Genomic DNA, 21196 nt, shown 5'->3' on the forward strand with positions numbered 1-21196 from the left:
AACTAGTTAATTAGCTAGGTGTTAGTGCCACTAAAAGTGTCTTTTTAGGGCTAAGTTTCTTTAAAAATGTAATTAAAGGAGTACGCAAGTTTACTTTCTACTTAATGATCGTTTATGTATAACTCTTAATTCAGTAAATAAATTGTTGTTATTTTGTCACTTAAAATTGATCTGTTGTTTATGGGAGACATAGAATCAAACACCCCTCCCAAATAAAGGTAAATGAACATGACTTAATATAGGAAAAAGTAAACATCCCCTATATTAAAGGTTAATAAACTTGCAATACTATCTTGCCGTTCAAAAAAAAAAAAAAAAAAAAAAAAAAAAAAAAAAACTTGCAATACTAAAAACAAATAATGTGTATTAACTTTCAGAAACTTTTATTGTGTTTATATGCCTAATTTGCGATTATTGCTAATTGTATGTATTCTGGTTGATATGTCATCTACATAAAAGCATCCACTTGGAGTCCATAGAGCCCCAAGTAAAATAAAAAAAATACAAACAATCAATAATTAAGTTTATAACTCAAACACATACTATAGAGGTTTTGAAAGTGTTAGGATTTATACGTTTGCAGAAGCGGTTTCACCAACTAACAAACCTACTAGTTGATCAGTTAAGTTGATACTAATATTCAACCCACACAACAACAAACGGACAATTGAACAAGCATAAATAAGATAAATAATGAAAGTTGGTACACATCATTTGTTACATTTTCAGATACGTAGGCCAAATATAAATTTATCAGCAAGTGACTGGATTATCGAATTAAGATAACAAACTGACGTTATAATTTATTGTTAATAGTTTTTTTTTTTGGAAAAGCCGTTATAGAGCAATGCTCACAAAGTTAATTAATTTATTGTTAATAGCTATGGTTATAGAAGTAACAAAAAGCATAAAATTTTCATGTACATATATGAAAGTTAAGAATATATATATATATAAGAATCTAAAGAAGCTTCATATATGCCAATGGCACAAAGACAAATAACAAAATAATAACAGTGTAACTTATCCTTCATGCGGATCGATTGAGCGATCTTTTTATGAACTTGGTTTACAGCACTTACACTACTTTGTGCAGTAAATGCAGAAATAAGAAATCATATTATGATACGGGAATCAAAAGTCGATATATGTACAGTTTAATGTTGGGTTATTAAGTAGTGATTTAGATTGATTGAATGTGGGGTGTGATTCCTTCCATATGTGGAAAACAACTAGATACTGTGCCATTAGATGTTTGCACTAAGGTTTCATATTCATTCATGTCAGCTGTCATAATATTTCAACCATGCATACACCACTAAATATAAAGGCTTCAACTTGTTCTCAATCAGTATGCTATGGTCTTTCTCACTCTCTCCCACCCTTTTTTATTTATCTTGAATTAGCAGTCAATTTTATGTAAGTATCTAAATTGTTACTTTTTACTTCTTTTTGGATTAGCGAGGAAATCCCCCCTTTGAACGAGCACATTGGCTCCCCATAGAGGGTAAACCTCGGGTAATCTAGCCCACCGAGTGCGAGACCTGGTACCGGGTGAATTGCGCATTATGCGCAACCTCAAGTCACACTCCCTATCTGAATGATTTGGCATAGCCAGGAATCGAACGCGGGTGGTGTGCTTTATTGGGCAACTCGGTGGCCACTCAGGCAAGCCTGCGTGGTTTACTTTTTACTTCTTGTGCCACACTAAACTAATTCAGATTATTTTCGTTACCCGCATATGTTCATTATATTTTATTAATCTTTCTTGGTTCATGCTCTGTATCTAAATCATATATGTTAAATTATCTTAATACTCTGTATCAATTTTCTCTTATTTGCATGATTATAACTTAACTGATATAAGAATAGCAATGTTCTAAATAATCAGTTATTCGATTCGAATGGTGAGAGTGTTACCTTTTAGAGAGGAAGACTTAACATCCTGATACAGTAGCTACCACCAATATATGTCCAATCTATATCATAACCATTCAATTATTACTACTTTGCTTAGTTATCAGGCTATTAGCCACCATCAACTTCAATTATTGGGCTAGGTACAAAAGATGGTATTTTGAGGAACTAGATATTTACAACGAAAAGGATTTGGGCGTCTATCGGCTATCGCCATCTACTTCACTACTTACTTTTTTGAAAGAAAAAAAAATCCACTAATATTGGATTGTAGGCCTTATTGTATTGACAAAACAATGTCAATACTATCTATGCTTTTCTGGCCAAGATTGTGACTAATTTAGCAAGTGAATGGTGTCACCTGTTATCATATGGGCTGCTTTATAGTTTCATTTTTTTTTTATGTTACTGTTGCATGTAGGCTATGCTTATACTTCTTGCTTTTTCATGGGGTCTAATTATGAAAACAGATGAGAAGCAAATCCTTATATTGTATAATAACTACTATAACAACATGAAACAGACCTCAATACACAGGTCTGTAACAAAGTCTGACTGTTAAATTGTGGAAATTTACAGTGATGAAGCAGATGATATCTCAATCTACATAGGGATAAAAATTTCCAAGTTGGAAGATGAAGTTCATGAGGCTTGGAAATAGGCCGGACACCTTCTATACCGAAGAAGCTACAAGGTTTGTAGCATAATTCTTTAAATATATAATTGAAATTGAATTCGTAATCATGCTTTAGGCACCCAACAATGCTTTATAAATTTTTTTGATAAAAACAATGCTTTATAAATTGCAGGACATTGATTTCTGACTTACCAAGTGACCTTACTGTACGCGTCAACACCGTTACGTATCTCCTCCATAAGGCAAGTGATTCTTGATTCAAAACTAGAAATTCGCTGTTAACACGCATACATATAATACTATTTTTTAATTAGCAACTGAACCGAATTACATAGACCATTGTGGTATACCTAGTTACAGTTTCCACTCCTTCAAAAGTGTGGTCTCCTGCAACAACTTTGCTCTGAGAAGGAAGACACCACAAGTGTAACTATGGAGTTTGATGATTTCCCAGGAGGGGCCGATGCTTTTGAGCTGTGTGCCAAGTTCTGTTACGGGATTAAAATCGATCTCAGCGCGCATAACTTCATGCCAGCAATATGTGCTGCAAGGTTCATGCGAATGACAGAATCTTTTGCAAAGGGAAACTTTATCTCAAAGTTAGACGTTTTCTTTAATTCGTGCATTCTTGAAGGGTGGAAGGATTCGGTTGTCACGTTACAGACTACCGAAAGGTTTTTCGAATGGTCTGACAATATCGGGATTATTAGAAGGTGTATCGATTCCGTAGTTGCTAAAATACTCACACAACCATCAAAGGTAATCATCGTTCATCAATATACTTTTTCATCTTGATCCAGTAGTAAACCATCACAAGTTAGCCCAGTGGTTGGGCCCTGAGTTCCTTGCAAAAGGTCTCAGGTTCGAATCTTGCTCAGGTATGATTTTGTGGTGGCCAGGGATGGGTTGGAAACTACCAGGGAGTAATCCTGCAGGGCTGCGTACATTAGAGTAAAGGGTCGGAATACTAGCCCTCCCGAGTAACCCGAACAGGAAAAAACCTTAAAAAAGATCTTGACCCAGTAGTAAAAGATTCTGAAGGTTTGAACTAAAAGGATGAACGAATGCAGGTTAGATGGTCCTACACTTATACCCGACCAGGATATGAACAAAAAAAGCATCACAAGTCGGCTCCTAAAGATTGGTGGACCGAAGACGTTGCAGACCTGAATATAGATCTGTTCAGATGCATCATAAATACTGTGAAATCAACAAACATGCTGCCACCTCAGCTTATCGGTGAAGCGTTGCATGTTTACGCACGTCGTTGGCTTCCAGATGTTACAAAAAATAATATGCCTCACCCTGAAACCTCAACAGCCTCACAAACAACTCAAGAAAGATCAGTTGACCAAAAAAGTCAACTTGAGATGATCGTAAGCCTTATTCCCGAAGACAAAGGATCAGTTTCAGTTGGATTCTTGCTTAGACTCCTTAGCACAGCGAAACTTTTAAAAGCATCTGAGGTGCTAATTGCTCAACTAATTAACAAATGTAGCGTGCAATTAGAGGAAGCTACGATAAATGATTTACTGCTACCGTCACATGATTCTTCTGATCATCACATGTATGATATTGAACTGGTTCAGATTGTTGTCGAGGGTTTTATCGACCAATGTCGAAAATCGTATTCTAGAGATGAAAGTTCACTTGATGTGATCAGAAAAGTTGCGAAACTTGTGGACGCTTTTCTGCAAGTCGTATCATCGGATGTGAATATGCCTGTTCAGAAAGTAGTGTCTCTTGCTAATGTGTTACCTGAATTTGCTCGGCCAGAACACGACAAACTTTACAAGGCAATCAGCATATATCTTAATGTAAGTAATAAACGAAAAGGAATGCAAGCATATTCTTTTCCTATAAAAATGACTGGTTATGGCTATAGGCCTATACCTGGCAATTAAGACCCATACTTACAAATTTGGGTCAAGCTTTTGAGTCAATTGTGTCTTGAAAAGAAAGCCATGCAATGTAAACCCAAAACCTTAAAAAGGTACAATGGGTTTATCTCCAACCTATTGGGTCTATGTCTATATATAAAATATAAAGGAACATGTCCAATGGGTAATCAATTCATAAAGCTAAATAAATAGAGATATGTCTAATGGGTCTTCTTAATGTGTCAAACGAGTCAAGGATATGTTTCGTCTGTCATACATACATTTATAAAAGCATTAATGATTATATCATTATTTTATTATATATATATCATCAAATATAAATATAAATAATAAATAAAAATAATACTATAATACAGAAATAACAATTTTGAGAAAACTGACCACCATGACCAATGACCCGTTACGACCTGACCCAACCTGACCCATTTGGACCCGTTTAAATATCTGACATGTTTAACTCATGACCCATTTCAACCCAAAACCATTTTGACCAGATATCCAAACCAACCCAACCTGACCCATTTTCCAAGTATAGTATGGCTATATGTATGATCAATGATGATCATGGTCATGATCATGAGCAGGAACATCCCCAAATGTCTAAAGAAGAGAAGAAGCACCTCTGTAGCATTTTAGACTGCCAAAAACTGTCTGCAGCAGCACGTGCACATGCTGTGAAAAACGAGAGGCTACCAACAAGAACCATCGTGCAGCTGCTTTTCTTCGAACATCAGAAACATGACAGGAACACAATAACACGACGAGACAGTCAGCAACCCGTAGCAGAGGATTTTAAGAACAGGTTACAGTTGTACTCAGACAAAGGTCCCACCGAACAAGATAGTGATAGACGAAGAAGCTGTCCTAGCAATACAAGTCAAAGGATTGATCCCGAATCAGAAGTCAAGTCAAAGGGTAAAAAGGTCATAGAAGCAAGATCGGAAAAAGTAAAGGAAATCATTGAAGAGGAAAGCAAACATGATGTTACGAATGTAAAAATACACAGAAGTAAATCAGAACATGGACGTCGTAAAGGCAAGTAGAGAATGACATCTGAGTTTATCATCAACAGTTAGAGTTATCACTATAATACCAAATGTTGTTCAATTGAACAAGTGGATAATTTACTGTATGAAATTTGTTGTATCGCCATTAAATTTATTAGTTGGATATATTTTGTATATTAAAAGCATATCCAAATCTTTTCATACAACCATTGCCTGTTCATCTGAAAATCTTTAGCAGATCGATTTCAGTATAATTACACACAACACATTGAACAGATCATTCTATTCAATATCTGCTTTCTGTTTCTGTATTCATCATCAGATCTGTTCATCATCATAAGCTTACGCTACTGTACATGAACATGAAAACCTAAATACGCAAATAAAAGCTTTCTAGGCCTGTAAATAGATAACATTTATAAACTCGTCTTTGAGCAGAGGACTTATAGGCATATGTTTCATTTGTAGGGATTTAAATTACGTGGATCGTATAATTAGAAAGATGCAAGACGAGATTGCAATTGAAATTGCCTTTTCATTGAAGAGAAAGTTGGAATGCTTTTTAAACTGAAATTGAATCTGCTACTACTGCTATTTTTTTAACTCTACTGCAACTGATCGAAATTAAACAAGAAGAAAAATTGAAAAACTGAAGATAGTGAGAGGACACTTTCTCCATGTTAATTACTACTTCCTCAATTCCCTGTGAGTGAAATACGGAACTAGTTCTAATGTACTTAGACTCTTTCAATTAACTGCTGTTGGGCCACCTTGAGTGGACTGTTTTTGTGTCAATTTGAGCCGGATTAATTTTGGGCTGATGAAAGTATCAACTGGACTAGCCCTAAGTCCAGTCTGCATTCACATCATTTAAACAATGAAAATTGGTAAAATGCTCTCATTCCATCATTCCATTCCAAAAGATTGTTTAACAAAATGTCCTAAAAAAACAAAATTTTAAGAATACCCCTATCTAGTTTCCGCGCACCACAAACCACGCATACCACGCATGTTGCTGAGATAATCACCGAGAAAGCCCCATTTCTAGCGCAACATGCACCACACGCCAAACACCATGCACCGTCCGTGGTGTTTGATGCGTGGTGAGAGTTGCACCAGAACTGGACTGTTAGTGTCGTTCATTTGACTCGTAGCTTCGATTTAGTCATCGTTTTTCTGAAATCCTGTATTTGTTACAAATCTATCCGTTGTATTTTTTTAGATCCATATGGTATTTTTTTAATCGTGTATTTTCTTTAACGGTCGTATTATTTTTTAATATTTTATTCTCTTAAGTTAGGATAAAGGTATTACTTTCAAGTTCAGGCTTAATTAGTTAGCTAGATTAGCTTTATGTAACAACATTCCTCTTGTGATTGTGATTGGTGTATTTTATGAAACACTCGCATAAGAGGATTAATAAACATTAACAGTATAAATACCGTCTTTCATGCTTAGAGAAAGACAGGGATGACACGGCCGCACGGGCTGTGTCTATGTCATTGGGCATGATTCTTTGGCGTGTCAGGTTTTTGGCGTTTGGGAAAAGTAGAAAGACAGGTGCCCCGGTGGCTTAGTGTGCCAGCTCATTCCGATATGAAATGTATATTTATTTTAAATATATATTTAAAGGTAATATGTTTTGCTTAAATTATTATTTATTTAAATGTATGTTTTAAAGATATAATTGAATGAATGTATTTGTGTTAATTGCATTAAAAAAAAGAGTGAATACCACAAAAGTTCAATCGTTTGTGATGTCAACGTTCAGTCTTTTTGGAGAGATTGCTGACATAGGGTTGAGCTAAGAGCACAAGGGTGTCCGTATTTATTTCTCGGTGTCCATTTTAAAGTCGAAAATGGACCTTGAAATTGATAAAACTGAGGTGTCTTTCGGTGTTCATTTCGATGTCCATTTCAAGGTTGGACCAATAAGAAATAAGAAATTAGAATAATTTAAAAAGAAAAAAAAATCGAAACCACCGTCGTTGCGACGGTGAGAAGGAACGGTGGAATGGAAGCCAGGGCGGTATCCATGTCGGTGCGGCGTCGGTGATGGACGGTGGAATGGAAACCGGACGTACACCGTATGCTCTAACAGTCCTGTCCCTCAATCGTCTGGTAATAGGTTATGGAATGGAAGTGGTCTAATGACCAAAGTCTTATAAACTACAGTTTACTAACCAAAAACTCACCATTAAAATCCTCTTCCCAAAGCAGTGGATACTAAGGATTGTGACACTAGTGGGTTCAGTATATCTGTATCTACTCAGCTCCAACACATTTGTTTACAAAATCATTTTACGTAGTACCACATAACTTTTTAATAATCCCATTAATGTACGGTACGGTCAACATATGTGTGCTTGCTTAGCATCGTTTGTTCAGCACATCACATGATCAATATCCACTTGCAACTTGAAAATTAATACCAAGATGCACTTTGAAAAGCTATCTAACTAACCATATCTGCATATTCGCCTATAAAACCAAATGAATGCTCAGATGATTTCATACTCACTATTGTTAATATAGAAATAATTAATTAAATATAGCAAAGAAGATGTTGGCAAGGGTAAATTTGGTAAAGTTTATACTGTGTTTTCTAGCAGTTGCATCAATGGTTGTTTGTAGCTGTGCATCTAATGCTGCTACGACTACCAACATTCACCCCCTAGGTTCGTTCATTCTTAATAATGAAAATTAAATCTATGATTATTTTTTTCATTTTATTATATTGGTTTTAAATTTATTTATTTATTGTTTGTGCCTTGATCGAAGCTGGTTGTCGCTGCTGCAACTTCGTGTACAGGAATGGATTGTTGACATGTGGATATGTGTGTTGTGTTGATGGTTGCTGCCCATGAGCCACAATTAGCATCCAAGCATTATTCAGCAATCCTTCCTAATAAACTCGACAATGTTACGATAAAAGTGGGTCTGTTGTCGATCTTCTGGCATTTTTAGCTTATACTACTGTAATAACAAGACTGAAATCTGTTTCAGAACATGAGTAATTATGCAATGGATACGCTGATGATTGCTTACATCTGTGTTACAATGTGCATATGCTATAAATCCACACCTTTATCATTTGTATACATTTTGTATTTGTATAAATAATACTACAACAACAACAACAACAACAACAACAACAACAACAATAACCAATCCCGCATATGCGAGTTATGAGGGAGGTGAGATGTAGACAATCCTTCCTCTACCCTAGAGTAGAAGAGAAGTCGTCCCTCTAACCACAAGTCGAGAAAAAAAATCTCCACCCGCAGAAAGAGAAAGTCATCCCTCTCTCTACTCCAGGATAGAGAGATTGCTTCCGTGGGACCTCCGGCCAAAAAAAAAACGACGCGAGAGATAAAAACACGACACCATGAAAATGGTATAATCAGATTTCCATGGGTCATAGAGGCTGCCTGGAATTCGATTTAGGCTCTAAGCGGCTGCGAAGTCGCCACTAAATCGACGCTTGCTGTTGCCTCAATTAATAGAGCCAGACACTGTAATTACAAGCATTGGGACGAAAGCTGAAAAGGCATGCTAGGTGGAAGTTGTTGCGCAAGCAAGAGCCAACCACCCGTAACAGGTCAAACACCACTCATGCACCTTTACGGTAGACATCCCCGAAACCACACAACTAAATGAAAACCCCCCAAGTTCGGGAGCAAAGAAGGTCATCATCAGCCATAATGGTCCCAAGATGCACCGAACGATGCGAGACACCAAACACATACACGCATACATACATGAATGCATGCGTGTTTATATACGTAGGGTCATATCAAGCCTACATACACCTATGAACCAAAACACGTACAAACAAGCACAACATATATAATCACCTCTAGACAAATAAAAAACATACAAGCATACAAGGCTATGCATACTAAAACATGCATGCCCAGACATCCATACATACATTATACATACCTAAGTCACTTAAAAGGGAGATACATAGACATGCATACATCATTACATACCTACATACGAAAGCAAAACATTCATACAGAAACAAAGTAACATACCGTACAAAACCTACAAATATACATCCATAAACAACGTGCATACATGCAAACACACATACCTAATACACAAACATACAAAACAAACACATCTAATAGTAAAAAGGAAAGTATTAATAATGATAATAATAATAGTACAAGTTGTAAATAATAGCAAATAGAAAAGGTAAAGGTGAAATACTCCTAGAAAAGAAACTATTATTTATCAATAATATACAATAGTAGTACAGGAAAGTAGTAGCAGAACTAGTAGTAATAGAAAAGGTAATAGTAAAAAGTAATAATACATTGGGTATGGTATTAGTAGTAGTAATAATAATGATAAACATATAAGTAATAGTAATAGGAATAATAATAATAATAATAATAATAATAATAGTTTCCGTGGCAGTCTTATGGATTGCTTGAGTGGTGCTGCTGTGGCAGTCTCGGATGAGTTGGTTGGCTCTATTACCGGGGTCGTTAATCTCTTTCTAGCTGGAAGGTGCCCTATGGAATTAGGAGAGTATATAGCTAGTGCTCCCCTCACACCGCTTGTCAAGCCCGGCGGTGGTCTTCATCCTATAGCTGTGGGTACTGTTTGGCGACGTCTTGTTTCGAAGGTTGGCGCTGCTATGGTTGGCCAGTCTTTGGGAAGTTACTTCGATGGTCTTCAATTTGGTGTTGGTGTTTCTTCAGGTGGTGAGGCAATTCTTCATGCTGTGAATCGGTTGATTGAGGATCGTGGCTCTGATGTTGGCCTCTCTATGTTATTAGTTGATTTTCAAAATGCCTTCAATCTAGTTGATCGTACGGTCATGTTACGTGAAGTTCGCCGCCTTTGTCCGAGCATTTCTCGGTGGGTTGAATTTTGCTACTCTAATCCAGCCAGATTGTATTATGGGAACCACACCTTATGGTCTTCTCAGGGGGTGCAACAGGGTGATCCCCTTGGTCCGCTGCTTTTTGCTTTGGTCTTACAACCCTTGGTTTCTAAAATCAGAGATAATTTTGAGGTTTGTCTTCAGGCGTGGTATTTGGATGGTGGCACTATTATTGGGGACACTTTGGTGGTGGGGAAGGTTTTGCATTTGATTATGGAGGATGGGCCTCGTTTTGGGCTACATCTCAACGTTGAAAAAACAGAAATTTTCTGGCCTACGGAGGACCCTCGCAGCAGGCAAGTAGGTGTCTTTCCTCCTAATATTGCTCGGCCTTTAAATGGTGTTAAGTTGCTAGGGGCCCCCGCAACTTCCGATCTTGGTTTTAGTAGTGAACTGGTGATGCAAAGGGTGACCAAGTCCATTGCGCTTATGGATAAGGTTGCTAAGCTTGATGATCCTCAGTGTGAGTTGTTGTTGCTTAGGGCATGTACGGGAGTTTCTAAACTCTACTTTACCTTGCGTACTTGTCCTCCTAGTATATTTGAGGCGGCTCAACGCGCTTTCGATAAAGCCTTTCGATCTTCCTTGGAGCGTATTGTTACTGCTTCAGGGTCTGGGTTTGGTGATTGACGGCTTGCCACCTTGCCATTTGCATTTGGAGGGCTTGGTGTTTATTCTGCGGGAGATGTTCGTCATTATGCTTTTCTGGCTTCTCGATTACAGTCTGCTGGGTTGCAGACCAAGCTCTTACGTCATACGTGTATTGTTGGTCTTGGTCGTGCTTTTGAAGATGCATTGGGTCTGTTTAATAATACGGTTGGGTTTGATATTTTAAGTAATCCGAGTGAGGTCGCTGCCCCAATACTCATGAAGAAATTGGCAGATGTTTATTTCACAAAGGTTACCGCTTCTGCAGAATCCACTTTTTCGTTATCTCCCAGACAATCGGCCTTGTGGAAATCACAGCAGGGTGATCACACATCTGCTTGGCTAAGGGCAGTCCCTATTTTGGGGTTGGGTCAGACGATGAACGCAAAGACTTACCGATGTGTGTTGTGCTACCGGTTAGGTGTTCCATTGTTCTCTATCTCGACGGCATGCTCAGCCTATTCAAGGTTTTTTACTGGGGATATTTTCGGGGATCACGCCGTGTCTTGTGCTGGTATGGTGGGTATTAAGCATCGACATAATATTGTTCGGGATTCCCTTGTTGATGTTTGTTATCGATCTGGGATTTCAGCGAGAAAGGAGGTTGACATTGGGTTGTCTGGAGGGAACGACAGGGCCCTCAGATCTGCAGATGTGTTACTTTATTCCTGTGATTGTGGTCGCGATGTTTGTGTTGACTTGACAGGGTGGGCTTTCTGACTTTGTCCCTGGACGTGCTGTGGTTGATGCGGCTCTTCGGAAGCGGGTCAAGTACGAATCTAGCTGTCAGGCGATTGGTTATGGTTTCATTCCTTTCTCATTTTCTTCCCCGGGGGAATTAGAGAAGGAGGTTGTTTCTTTGCTAAAGCGGGTTCAGAAGAGTTCGATGGCGCAAGATGTTAGTGCCGGTGCTGCTGCTCATATTTTTACTAGGATAGTTTTTGCTATTGCTAGAGGTGTGGAGGCCCAGATTGTCTCTAGGCTTCTCACTAATTTTTTGTAAGTTTTAAAACTTTTAAGTTTTTTTATAATAATAATAATAATAATAATAATAATAATAATAATAATAATAATAATAATAATAATAATAATAATAATAATAATAATAGTGATAGTAGTAATAATAGTATTAATAAAAATAATAAAAATAATAGCAAAACAACTAATAAGAATAAAATGGCATCGATACAAGTAAAGGTATTATACTTAATAATTATTAATTACTAGTAATAATATAACCATTAATAGTACTCATAAATATAATATAGTTTTAATATAGCATTAACAAAAAATAATAATAATACAATTAATAAGGAAATAAAATAGAAATAGTAGAAAAAAGAAATCCTACTCGACTATTTTTATTCTAGCCCTCCACGCATCCCTATCAGAAGTCATGTCCTCGGTCAATAAAAGATCCCTCATGTCGAGCCTTAGTCTATCCTCCCACCTACGGGTGGGTCTACCCCTTCTCCTTACGCCGTCGACGGTGAGTGCTTCGACTCTCCTAACCGGGGCTAAACGTGGTCGCCTCATCACATGCCCAAACCATCGAAATTTTGGTGGTGGAGTCTTTGTTTTCGTTATGGAGAGAACATTAGTTCTACAAATACTTTAAACAACAATAATTAATTTAAGAAAGGTGAATAGCTTATGTGACAATTAATAGTCTTATTATAAAATTATCATGGGTATCAACCCAATCCAACCCGAATATTTAAGATGAATAAAGAGTCTCAACCCAACCAGAACGAGTTCTTGTTCGACTTATGTAAAAGGTGATCAGTTTTGACCCATGACCCGTTTCGACCCAACTCTTGTTTGATGCGTGAACCCTGACCTTACTGTGTCGGTTATAATTTACAATATGGCATCGGAATGATGCTTATGGAACATGATATAATAAGGAATATATGTAGGCATGCAAGTCACCTTTATACTAATCTATATGGTGAAACAAAACAAAAAATTATTTCAAGACTAATCAAAAGTAAGACCAACAATTTCAAGTGTAAACACGTCTTTTAACTACAAAAGAGACTGCAACATATAAATACCAAACCTTACATCAGACTGAGCACCTTTGTTTTACACTGAACCAGAAAGTATAGTAGCTGATATGATCTAATTTCCACCGTACAAAACATGCTCGAAAAAATACAGAGAGCACGGTTCAAGTCCTCTGGAAATCAGGTTGTGTCGTGACCGATCTGACCCAAGCCCAGTTGTGGTCTTGGGTGTTAACTAGATTTTTGGTAACCGCAATCTCATCCATAGGAATGTACGCATAGTTTCCCTTAATCGGACCAGCTACAAACCCCGTATACCCAGCCATGATCCCATGAATAGCAGAATGTGCCAACAATGTACAGTAAAGATTATCAGTCGCATTCGCTGTAACAGCTCGAATCATGTAAGTAGGATCAATATACTTAACCGTAAACAACTCACCTTTATGATCCCTCTCCCACCACCTTTTCAACTCCGATTTCAACCAAACCCCGACATCTAAAAAAACAGGATTACCCGATTCGTCCTTTTCTTGTTTCTGAGCATCAGTTCTTGGTATTATATCTTGTCCTGCACCTTCTGCTACTACCACAACCGCATGACCGTTTTGTTTTAAACGATCGTCGATAAACTCAAACAGACCGCCTTTTCCTTCTAGGTAAAATTCGTTTTCGGGTATCAAACAACAATCGACATCGCGGCTGCTTAGCGTTGCGTTGAGAGCAATGTGGCCGGTGCTTCGGCCCATTAGTTTGACCAGGCCTATTCCGTTTGGTGCACTTTCTGCCTCTACATGAGCTGCGCTGATTGCTTGTTGGGCCTTCTCTACAGCTGTTTGAAAACCAAATGACCTATCAATAATTCCCACATCATTATCTACTGTTTTTGGAATTGCAGCTACACCGACGTATAATTTACGCCTCTGAATTTCGTTGAATATCTTAACAGCTCCTCGTAAAGTACCATCTCCGCCAATTATGTACACCTGCATTTTTTAATATCAATCAAGTACATAATATAGTTCGTCACCGATAAGGCGGTACAATGACCAAATTTAACAAAAATGGCTCTTCATTAAACTAGCTAGAGTAGGAGAAATCGGAAAGCAAACACATTTTCCTTCAAGGTTTATGCTTTGCCCGTAGGGGCACGACTTTTTCTTGGAGACCACACGAGGCCTTCCCAGGAGGTCACCCATCCTAGTACTACTCCCGTTCGAGCACGCTTAACTAGCGAGTTCAGACGGGATATGTTGTGCTTGTTGTCCGAAAACGCGTTGTGTCTGGCAAGGATGAAAGTTACCTTATAAGGGACTCTTAACTTTCTTACACAAATCGATGTGGGACGGGGTATTACAATTACACAAGAATACTGCTATAGTTCCAATTCTCATCATACGCGGCTTACCAGAAACTTACATGTGAAAGAGTTGATCTTTTATTTTGCAATAACGAAAAACTCTGTATCACAACTATTTCAGGAACTTCCGTTTTAATTTGTTTTCCCTTTTTTTTAAGGGCAATTTGGTATCCGTAGTTTAGGATCACCCATCAACTTTCACAGTTGCATAACCTGTCCCCAACTACTGCCTGGAGGATACCCGGACCAATCCGAGGGCATGTCCGGTAAAACCCCCTCCCACTGCCCCCTCAACACAATGTGCGAAAGGCGACCTTATGTGGGTTTCAAGGTCAGCGACTAATCATGTGTGCAATGTTGTAGTACCCGGAAGTCGGAAGTCGAACTCCAGACCTTTAACAAAGAGTGTCAGACCACTACCACTTGAGCTACAACACAAGGTTTCCATTTTAAAATTGATCTTAAAACAATAGATAACGACGTGATATGGACTAATCACGTAAATTAGAGACTAGTCGGACTAGTTGGACGTTGATGAAACTTCGATTTGATTGTATTTGACCATCTTTGACTGATTAAATCCGACTACGACTTTGAACTAACAAATCTGATTTTGACTGACGGACTAAATTGAACATTTAACAACTTTGGTTGAATGAATCCAAAGTCGGAGACCAGTCCGGTCAAGACATGATATGGACAAATCCGGGAAATTAGAGACTAGTCGGACTATCTGGACGTTGATCAACTTTGATTCGACTATATTTGACAAACTTTGACCGAATAAATTTGACTCCAACTTTGAACTAACAAATTGGCTGACGACTAAATTGAACTATAAATCACCAAAGTCGGACACCAGCAGGACCAATCGCACTACTTACAAATCTCACTTTTACAACCATTATGCTATATAAGATGTTACCGAGTCATACGCAGTGTACTCCTATGCAGAACAAAACTATATTCGTGAACTTGTATATACCAGTCAAATATAGCAACTAAAATAATAAAGTATACAGGATTAAATTAATTGACCTGATTATATCCACGATGTTCAATGGCATCAACAATCTTATTAAGATCAAAACCACCTCTTGAAGTCTCAAGTACAGTACCACCTCTCTTATGCCAATTATGAACCATTTTCACATCAAGTTTAACCGGATCCATGGAATAAAACCCACGGTAACCCGCTTTTATTCCATAAATCTCCCTAACACCATACTGCTCCCATAAACCCACAACCAACTCCCGGATAACAGTATTAAGCCCGGGACAAAGACCCCCACAAGTCACGATCGCAGCTCGCACTTTTTCCGGCTCAAAAAATATCTGTTTGCGAGGTCCTGCACGGTGGTAGGCCAACGTTGATGACGTTGATGAGGAAGTTAGATCGTAGATGGTCTGACGGATGATGACGTCAGAATGGGAGAGATAGAAACCGTCAGATGGGTGGTAAAAATGGTTGTGTTGTAATGGTGTAGAGTGTGTTTTGAGATTGGGAAGGTAGTCGGTTAGGTGAGGAAGGGGTACGAGGTTAACGTTGATGGCTGTGTTTTCGATGTTTGTGTTTGGTGAAGGGTGGTTGTTGTTGTTGTTGTTTCTGTTCATGGTGGCCGGAAGAGGGAAGTGTAGTGACGGAAGAAGAGAACAGAGCGTCTTTGGTAGGTGGTGGTTCTGATGAGTTTTCCAGAAGTGTGTTAAAGGTTTTGTGGTACGTGTCAATTAGTATGGATGTTTTGTTCTTGGAGATGAACAGGTGGTGAGCCTAGATCGTGACACGTGCAACACGGTGTAACGCCTCAAACAACAAGTCAAACATTTAGACTAGTATATTAAAGTGATTTATTTTTTGTGATAAAGAGAGTTTTTTTTGTTTTTTTTTTCTTTTTTGAAGGAGTGTTAAATTTGTGTTAGTTGATATGTTAAAATATTATTGATAGATGAGAAAAATATATATTAATTTATAATATATAAAAATTAATTGTGAAATCTGATTGGCATAGAAAATATTTGGCAAACTTTTTTTGTTCCGTCAAATTTCTGACTGACGCTCCGAGCGACAAAATTTGATGCTCCGTTAGAGGCGTCAAAGGAGTGACACATTCCACCTCATTTGACGAGAATTTTTTACGCGGCTTTGGAATCAGCCTTAAGAACCTAAAGTCAAATGGTATACGTTTTTTCATGATGCGAGAGTTTAAACTTAATTTTTAATGGCTTAAACTAGTAGCATAACAGAATTTTCTTCACAGCTCTGGAAAAATAAAAGTAAACTTCTAGCTTATAAAATGAGAAATTACATATTTGATCTTAATTATTTATCATATATCATATATTTTTTTTTTCTTTTTAGTCAATTTACAATTATAAATTTCGGATAGTTTAACCAATTATAAAAAAATAAGTTATATCTTCTAGCTTTTAAAATAAACTCTAGCTTTCAACTCCAATTATGAACTTCTGCTTTAGCTATAAGCTCTAGCTTCAGCTATTAATGCCAAACAATATTAGACCACTTATAACCTTAGCGTTGACGTGGAGTCAAATGGTGTACTTTATAAATGATGTGACAATGTCATAAAGTGAAGTTAAATAATAATGAGCATAAAATTTGAGTCAAAAGATTTTGAGTGATGTGGTAAACTTGATTGAACGTTGATATGGCCGAAACGGATGGTTTTGTTTGTGCGGTGTCGTCAGGCCGCAGCACGTCAGAATCAACCACCAAGGGGTGGGTACTGTTTTAAATTTATATTTGACGGGGCCTAAATCGTACTACTCCTTAGTATGAGTAAGGGAAGTATGACATAGAGTCGTATTTTTGAGATATCAGTAGAATCGAACCTATATTTAAGCCTAAGATAGTTAGGAAGGAGTAGTGGTTACTTAATTATGGGATTTTCTAATTTATAAGACAGATAAAGTAAATGCGATAAAATTCGTAATTCAGATAAGGTTAAAGTGAGCGCATACTATGAATTCATCAGTTATTCTGCCGAGATTATGGAATGCTGGCTCATGAATAGGCAGATGCCTTGTATTCATTACATTGGTCCTAAACGCCCCTGTCATAAGACATGTCACTGGGTACTGTGTTAGGCTTGAAGATTCTGAATAGACAGCAACATCCCTTACCCCTGACGCCCGTGCAGTCTGACTACAGGCATACACGTTCAGACGACTCATCCAATTAAGCGACTCAGTTGGGTGACGTATTAACATTCCACAATGGTCTAAACTTTCTTAAGCATAATAGAATACATGGTTTACCATATCCGAGAGACGTGATGTGTTTCAATGCTTTCGTTAAAGATTTGTTTTAAAAGATAGTTAAGCCCTTAAGAAGAGTTCAACCATAAAGAACACCATGGCCAAGTCAAGATGACTTTCATGAACACGTTCGGTTATCCTAACGGTCCAATCCTTTATGTGTCTAAACAAACAGTTCCTTAATTAACTAAGAATCCCTCAAGCAGGGTGCAATGTTTGAGATCGCGTTATGGTGCAGTGTACTAATCAACACTAACCGGGTTCCATGGCCTTACTTAGCAGAGGTACAGCTTACAACAACCGATGTACTTCAGCGTGCACGTACGAAGTTTATATGCTTGGTGACTACACTAGCATGATCTGGGATCGACAATGTACTAAGGGTCTAGTCAGATGTTTCACTACGAAAGAGTCCTCAGTCGGAATCCAAAGCTCGATAGACTTACTACGACCGGTGTGCCTCAATCGATCTTACGTTGTATCCGATAGACTTCTCTTACCAAGGGTTGACACAGATAGTGTACTCTGAATCGGGGTTCGCGACTTCCCAATAACAGAGCCAATAACTACGTTCTATTAGTTGGAAAAGCGATTGAGTTTAAAGCATAATCGGAAAGCATTTCAACAGCATACACAAACCATAACATTATTTCGGCATTATAACTGCTTACATCATAGCGTACATTAAAGATAACTACTCGCTAATCATGACAACAATATCACAGAATATAATGATAGAAGACATTATATAAAGATAAGGGATAGAAGTACCAGTAGAGTAAACGAGTTCTGAATACAAAAGTGACAACTTCAAGACTCCAGACCGCTCCTAATACAATCTTCAGCGTTCTTCTCCGGGTACTAGGTTTCCCGCACGGAGTCGAAGGCCTTGAGAGTATGACTAATATTGTACAAGAGAGAGAAAGAAGTGAATTGAAGTGTGTGTTGGAATGAATGACAAAAACCCTTTAAGTAAGCACAAAATTTGCCTGCAAACGGCTGGCAGGCCGTTTGGCAGGCCGTTTGCAGGGCCCGTTTGCAGAGGCAAGCCGTTTAACGAGGCCGTTTGATCTAGCTGTTTGGCAGGCCGTTTGATCTAGCCGTTTGGCAGGCCGTTTGACACACTGGCAGGCCGTTTGGAAGGCCGTTTGGCTTGCTGATTTCCTGGATCGTAACTTGATTTCTTGTCTTTCACCGTTTTCGCTCTAGAATCTTCGTTTTAGCTCCGATTCTCTTGATTCTTTTTGCACTGTCTTCGTAATTACTTGTTCTTTAATTCTAACCAACTAAGTGGGTATTTTGCCTATAAAGTTCGAATCTTTCTTGTTTTTGGGCCTTAATACCGGGGTGAAAATGTGACTTTTTAGCCGATATCAAATATCTCACACTTAGACTTTGCTTGTCCTGAAGCAAACTACCATTTCCTTAAGAAGATTTTCGGAGTTTCTTTTCTAATAGCCTAAGCGGTTTGCTTTTATTATAAAAGCAGAAAGATAAGGTGAGTCATTTATGTTATGATTGAAACTATCTCCGCAAGCATGCGAGGAGGTTACATGACATAGGCTAGCTTTCACGGGTTACTCAAATCACACAAGTGTTTAGGGTTCCCTATAGATCTAAGAAATGAAATCACTCATAGCCAGTCATGCTGCTCCCATCGTCATATGCTTGATAAAGACTCAAATCCTTGATGGTAACGCGAGAACGGTAGTAATCTTATGAGACGACCTGACCCAATCCACCTGGACAAAGTCATCAACATTTGGTTCCATTGCGATGATCGACTCCAAGTAATGTCCTTAGTATGAGCTAATGCACAGCGGAAGACTTAATTCGTACCTGAGAATAACATGCTTTAAAAAGTCAACATAAAGTTGGTGAGATATATAGGTTTGATGCTAGCAGCGTTATAACTATGGACCACAAGATTTCATATTTAAAAACATAATACACTCGCAAGTGTATGAAAAGCATTCCAAGCAGTGGACACCCGGTAACTAGCCTTAAAAAGAGTGTGTACCCCTGAGTTATAATAATATGTGCACCGAATCAAGTGCGTTCCGTTAACCTCGAAGTACTAAACACCCGTTCTTCTAGTTTAGTAGTGACTAGAACAACATCTGGGTGGGGGTGTAAAACCCGATAGATCTATCTTTAGGATTCGCGCCTACCAGTTCATAAACCAATAGTTAAAGTTACCAAGCTAGGGGATTTTTGATTCAAACCCATGTAGAACGTAATTTTAGTCACTTGTGTCCATAACGTAAATCATTTATAAAAATAGCGCATGTATTCTCAGCCCAAAAATATTTAAAGTTTAAAAAGGGATCTATATACTCACCATACTGTATTTTGTAGTAAAAATACATATAACATCATTTAACATGTGCAAGGTTGGCCTTCGATTCACGAACCTATATCATTTGTATGTTTATTAATATATACAGTTATAATCGAACAAATTTATATATCAAATGTAGTTATTTATATAAAAAAAATATTTGTCGGTTAGTATAATAATAATATATCAATGATAGAAATAATAGTGTTAATAATTTTATTTACTTTGTAACCTACTTGTTTCTATAATAATATTTATATCTATAATTATAATAATAATAATAATAAAAATGAAAATAATAATAATAATAATAATAACCATATTATTAATATTAGTAATAATAATAATTAATAATTTTAACCTAATAATAATAATAATAATTTTAATAATAATAATAATAATAATAAAAATTCAAGTATTGAAGCTACCTTAAAAAGGCTCTCTTAAAAGGAATGCCCCGAGCAGGGCTCGAACCCGGGACCTCTCGTTAACACCAATACACCATTAACCATTCAGGTCGTAGCCCATTTTCTGTTTTCTAAGCCCGCCGATTTAATATAACCCGTTTTCATTAACTACTATCTTCTTCATGTAACAATCGACCAGGTTTCAAGCTACATCACCATGGGTTTTCTGATTAACCCTTAAGGTTTATAGTTGATGCAAAAATGATTACAGTTAGATTGATTTATTTAAAACAGGATCAAAATAAAATAAAAATAAACCGTATCAGATAGTTTGAGAACACGACTAACCCATTTTCAATTTCGAAGTTTTATGATGTTTTAGGCTAAACTCATAACATGAAAAACATTGCAAACGTCTCCTGGAAACTATATGGGTCCTCAACTAAGCTTAAATCACTAACACGAATTTGAATTTTGTGATGAACACATTCCTTGACTTTTTGACATTGGAGTTTGACCTCCAAAATTAAGAATGGATATAAGGATTTATGATACGAAACTTTACAGACAGTTTGAAAACATAATTACTAACAACTCTCCATTTATAACTTTCGAAATTTATCAAGAAATCGAATTGTTTGATAATATACCCAATAACAGGGTACACGTCGGGGTTTCTGTTTCTTCTGTTTAACTTAATTCGATACAAGGGTTTTAAATCGGTAGCTGGTAATAATAACTGAGATGAACTTTAATATATAACAGGGACAAAGACACGAATTCACGAGTTAAA

General features: G+C 37.4%; 2 protein-coding genes and 1 long non-coding RNA gene across 8 annotated transcripts; 2 read left to right on the forward strand and 1 right to left on the reverse strand.

Moving 5' to 3' along the window:
- Positions 1-1395: 1395 nt before the first annotated feature.
- Positions 1396-5647, forward strand: LOC139864992 (BTB/POZ domain-containing protein At5g47800). 6 transcript variants are annotated; one of them, XM_071853545.1, is made up of 6 exons: positions 1396-1419; positions 2497-2611; positions 2727-2796; positions 2909-3313; positions 3625-4371; positions 5040-5647. In XM_071853545.1, the coding sequence occupies exons 2-6, from the start codon at positions 2553-2555 to the stop codon at positions 5496-5498; spliced, it is 1740 nt and encodes a 579-aa protein (XP_071709646.1). In that variant the 5' UTR covers positions 1396-1419; positions 2497-2552; the 3' UTR covers positions 5499-5647. The 6 variants fall into 6 exon arrangements, with proteins under 6 accessions (XP_071709646.1, XP_071709641.1, XP_071709644.1 ...); XM_071853540.1 differs by lacking the exon at positions 1396-1419 and adding an exon at positions 1792-2060; XM_071853543.1 differs by lacking the exon at positions 1396-1419 and adding an exon at positions 2080-2409.
- Positions 5648-8004: 2357 nt separating this feature from the next.
- LOC139862066 (uncharacterized) lies at positions 8005-8509 on the forward strand. The gene is made up of 2 exons (XR_011764035.1): positions 8005-8140; positions 8244-8509. It is a non-coding gene; the product is annotated as an uncharacterized lncRNA (long non-coding RNA).
- A 4457-nt stretch (positions 8510-12966) lies between these two features.
- LOC139861231 (ATP-dependent 6-phosphofructokinase 2) lies at positions 12967-16076 on the reverse strand. The gene is made up of 2 exons (XM_071849549.1): positions 15418-16076; positions 12967-14005 (listed from the first exon to the last, which is right to left on the reverse strand). The coding sequence occupies exons 1-2, from the start codon at positions 15991-15993 to the stop codon at positions 13184-13186; spliced, it is 1398 nt and encodes a 465-aa protein (XP_071705650.1). The 5' UTR covers positions 15994-16076; the 3' UTR covers positions 12967-13183.
- Positions 16077-21196: the final 5120 nt, after the last annotated feature.

Source organism: Rutidosis leptorrhynchoides, chromosome 8, assembly GCF_046630445.1.
Source record: "Rutidosis leptorrhynchoides isolate AG116_Rl617_1_P2 chromosome 8, CSIRO_AGI_Rlap_v1, whole genome shotgun sequence".
Classification (NCBI taxonomy): Eukaryota; Viridiplantae; Streptophyta; class Magnoliopsida; order Asterales; family Asteraceae; genus Rutidosis; species Rutidosis leptorrhynchoides.

Bases quoted from the DNA above. Each gene is read 5' to 3' on its own strand.
- LOC139864992 (XM_071853545.1), top strand. From the start codon at position 2,553: ATGAAGTTCATGAGGCTTGGAAATAGGCCGGACACCTTCTATACCGAA. The intron at 2,612-2,726 runs GTTTGTAGCATA...TATAAATTGCAG, and splicing joins TATACCGAAGAAGCTACAAG to GACATTGATTTCTGACTTAC. The intron at 3,314-3,624 runs GTAATCATCGTT...GAACGAATGCAG, and splicing joins TACTCACACAACCATCAAAG to GTTAGATGGTCCTACACTTA.
- LOC139861231 (XM_071849549.1), bottom strand. From the start codon at position 15,993: ATGAACAGAAACAACAACAACAACAACCACCCTTCACCAAACACAAAC. The intron at 14,006-15,417 runs GTCAATTAATTT...TAAAAAATGCAG, and splicing joins AACATCGTGGATATAATCAG to GTGTACATAATTGGCGGAGA.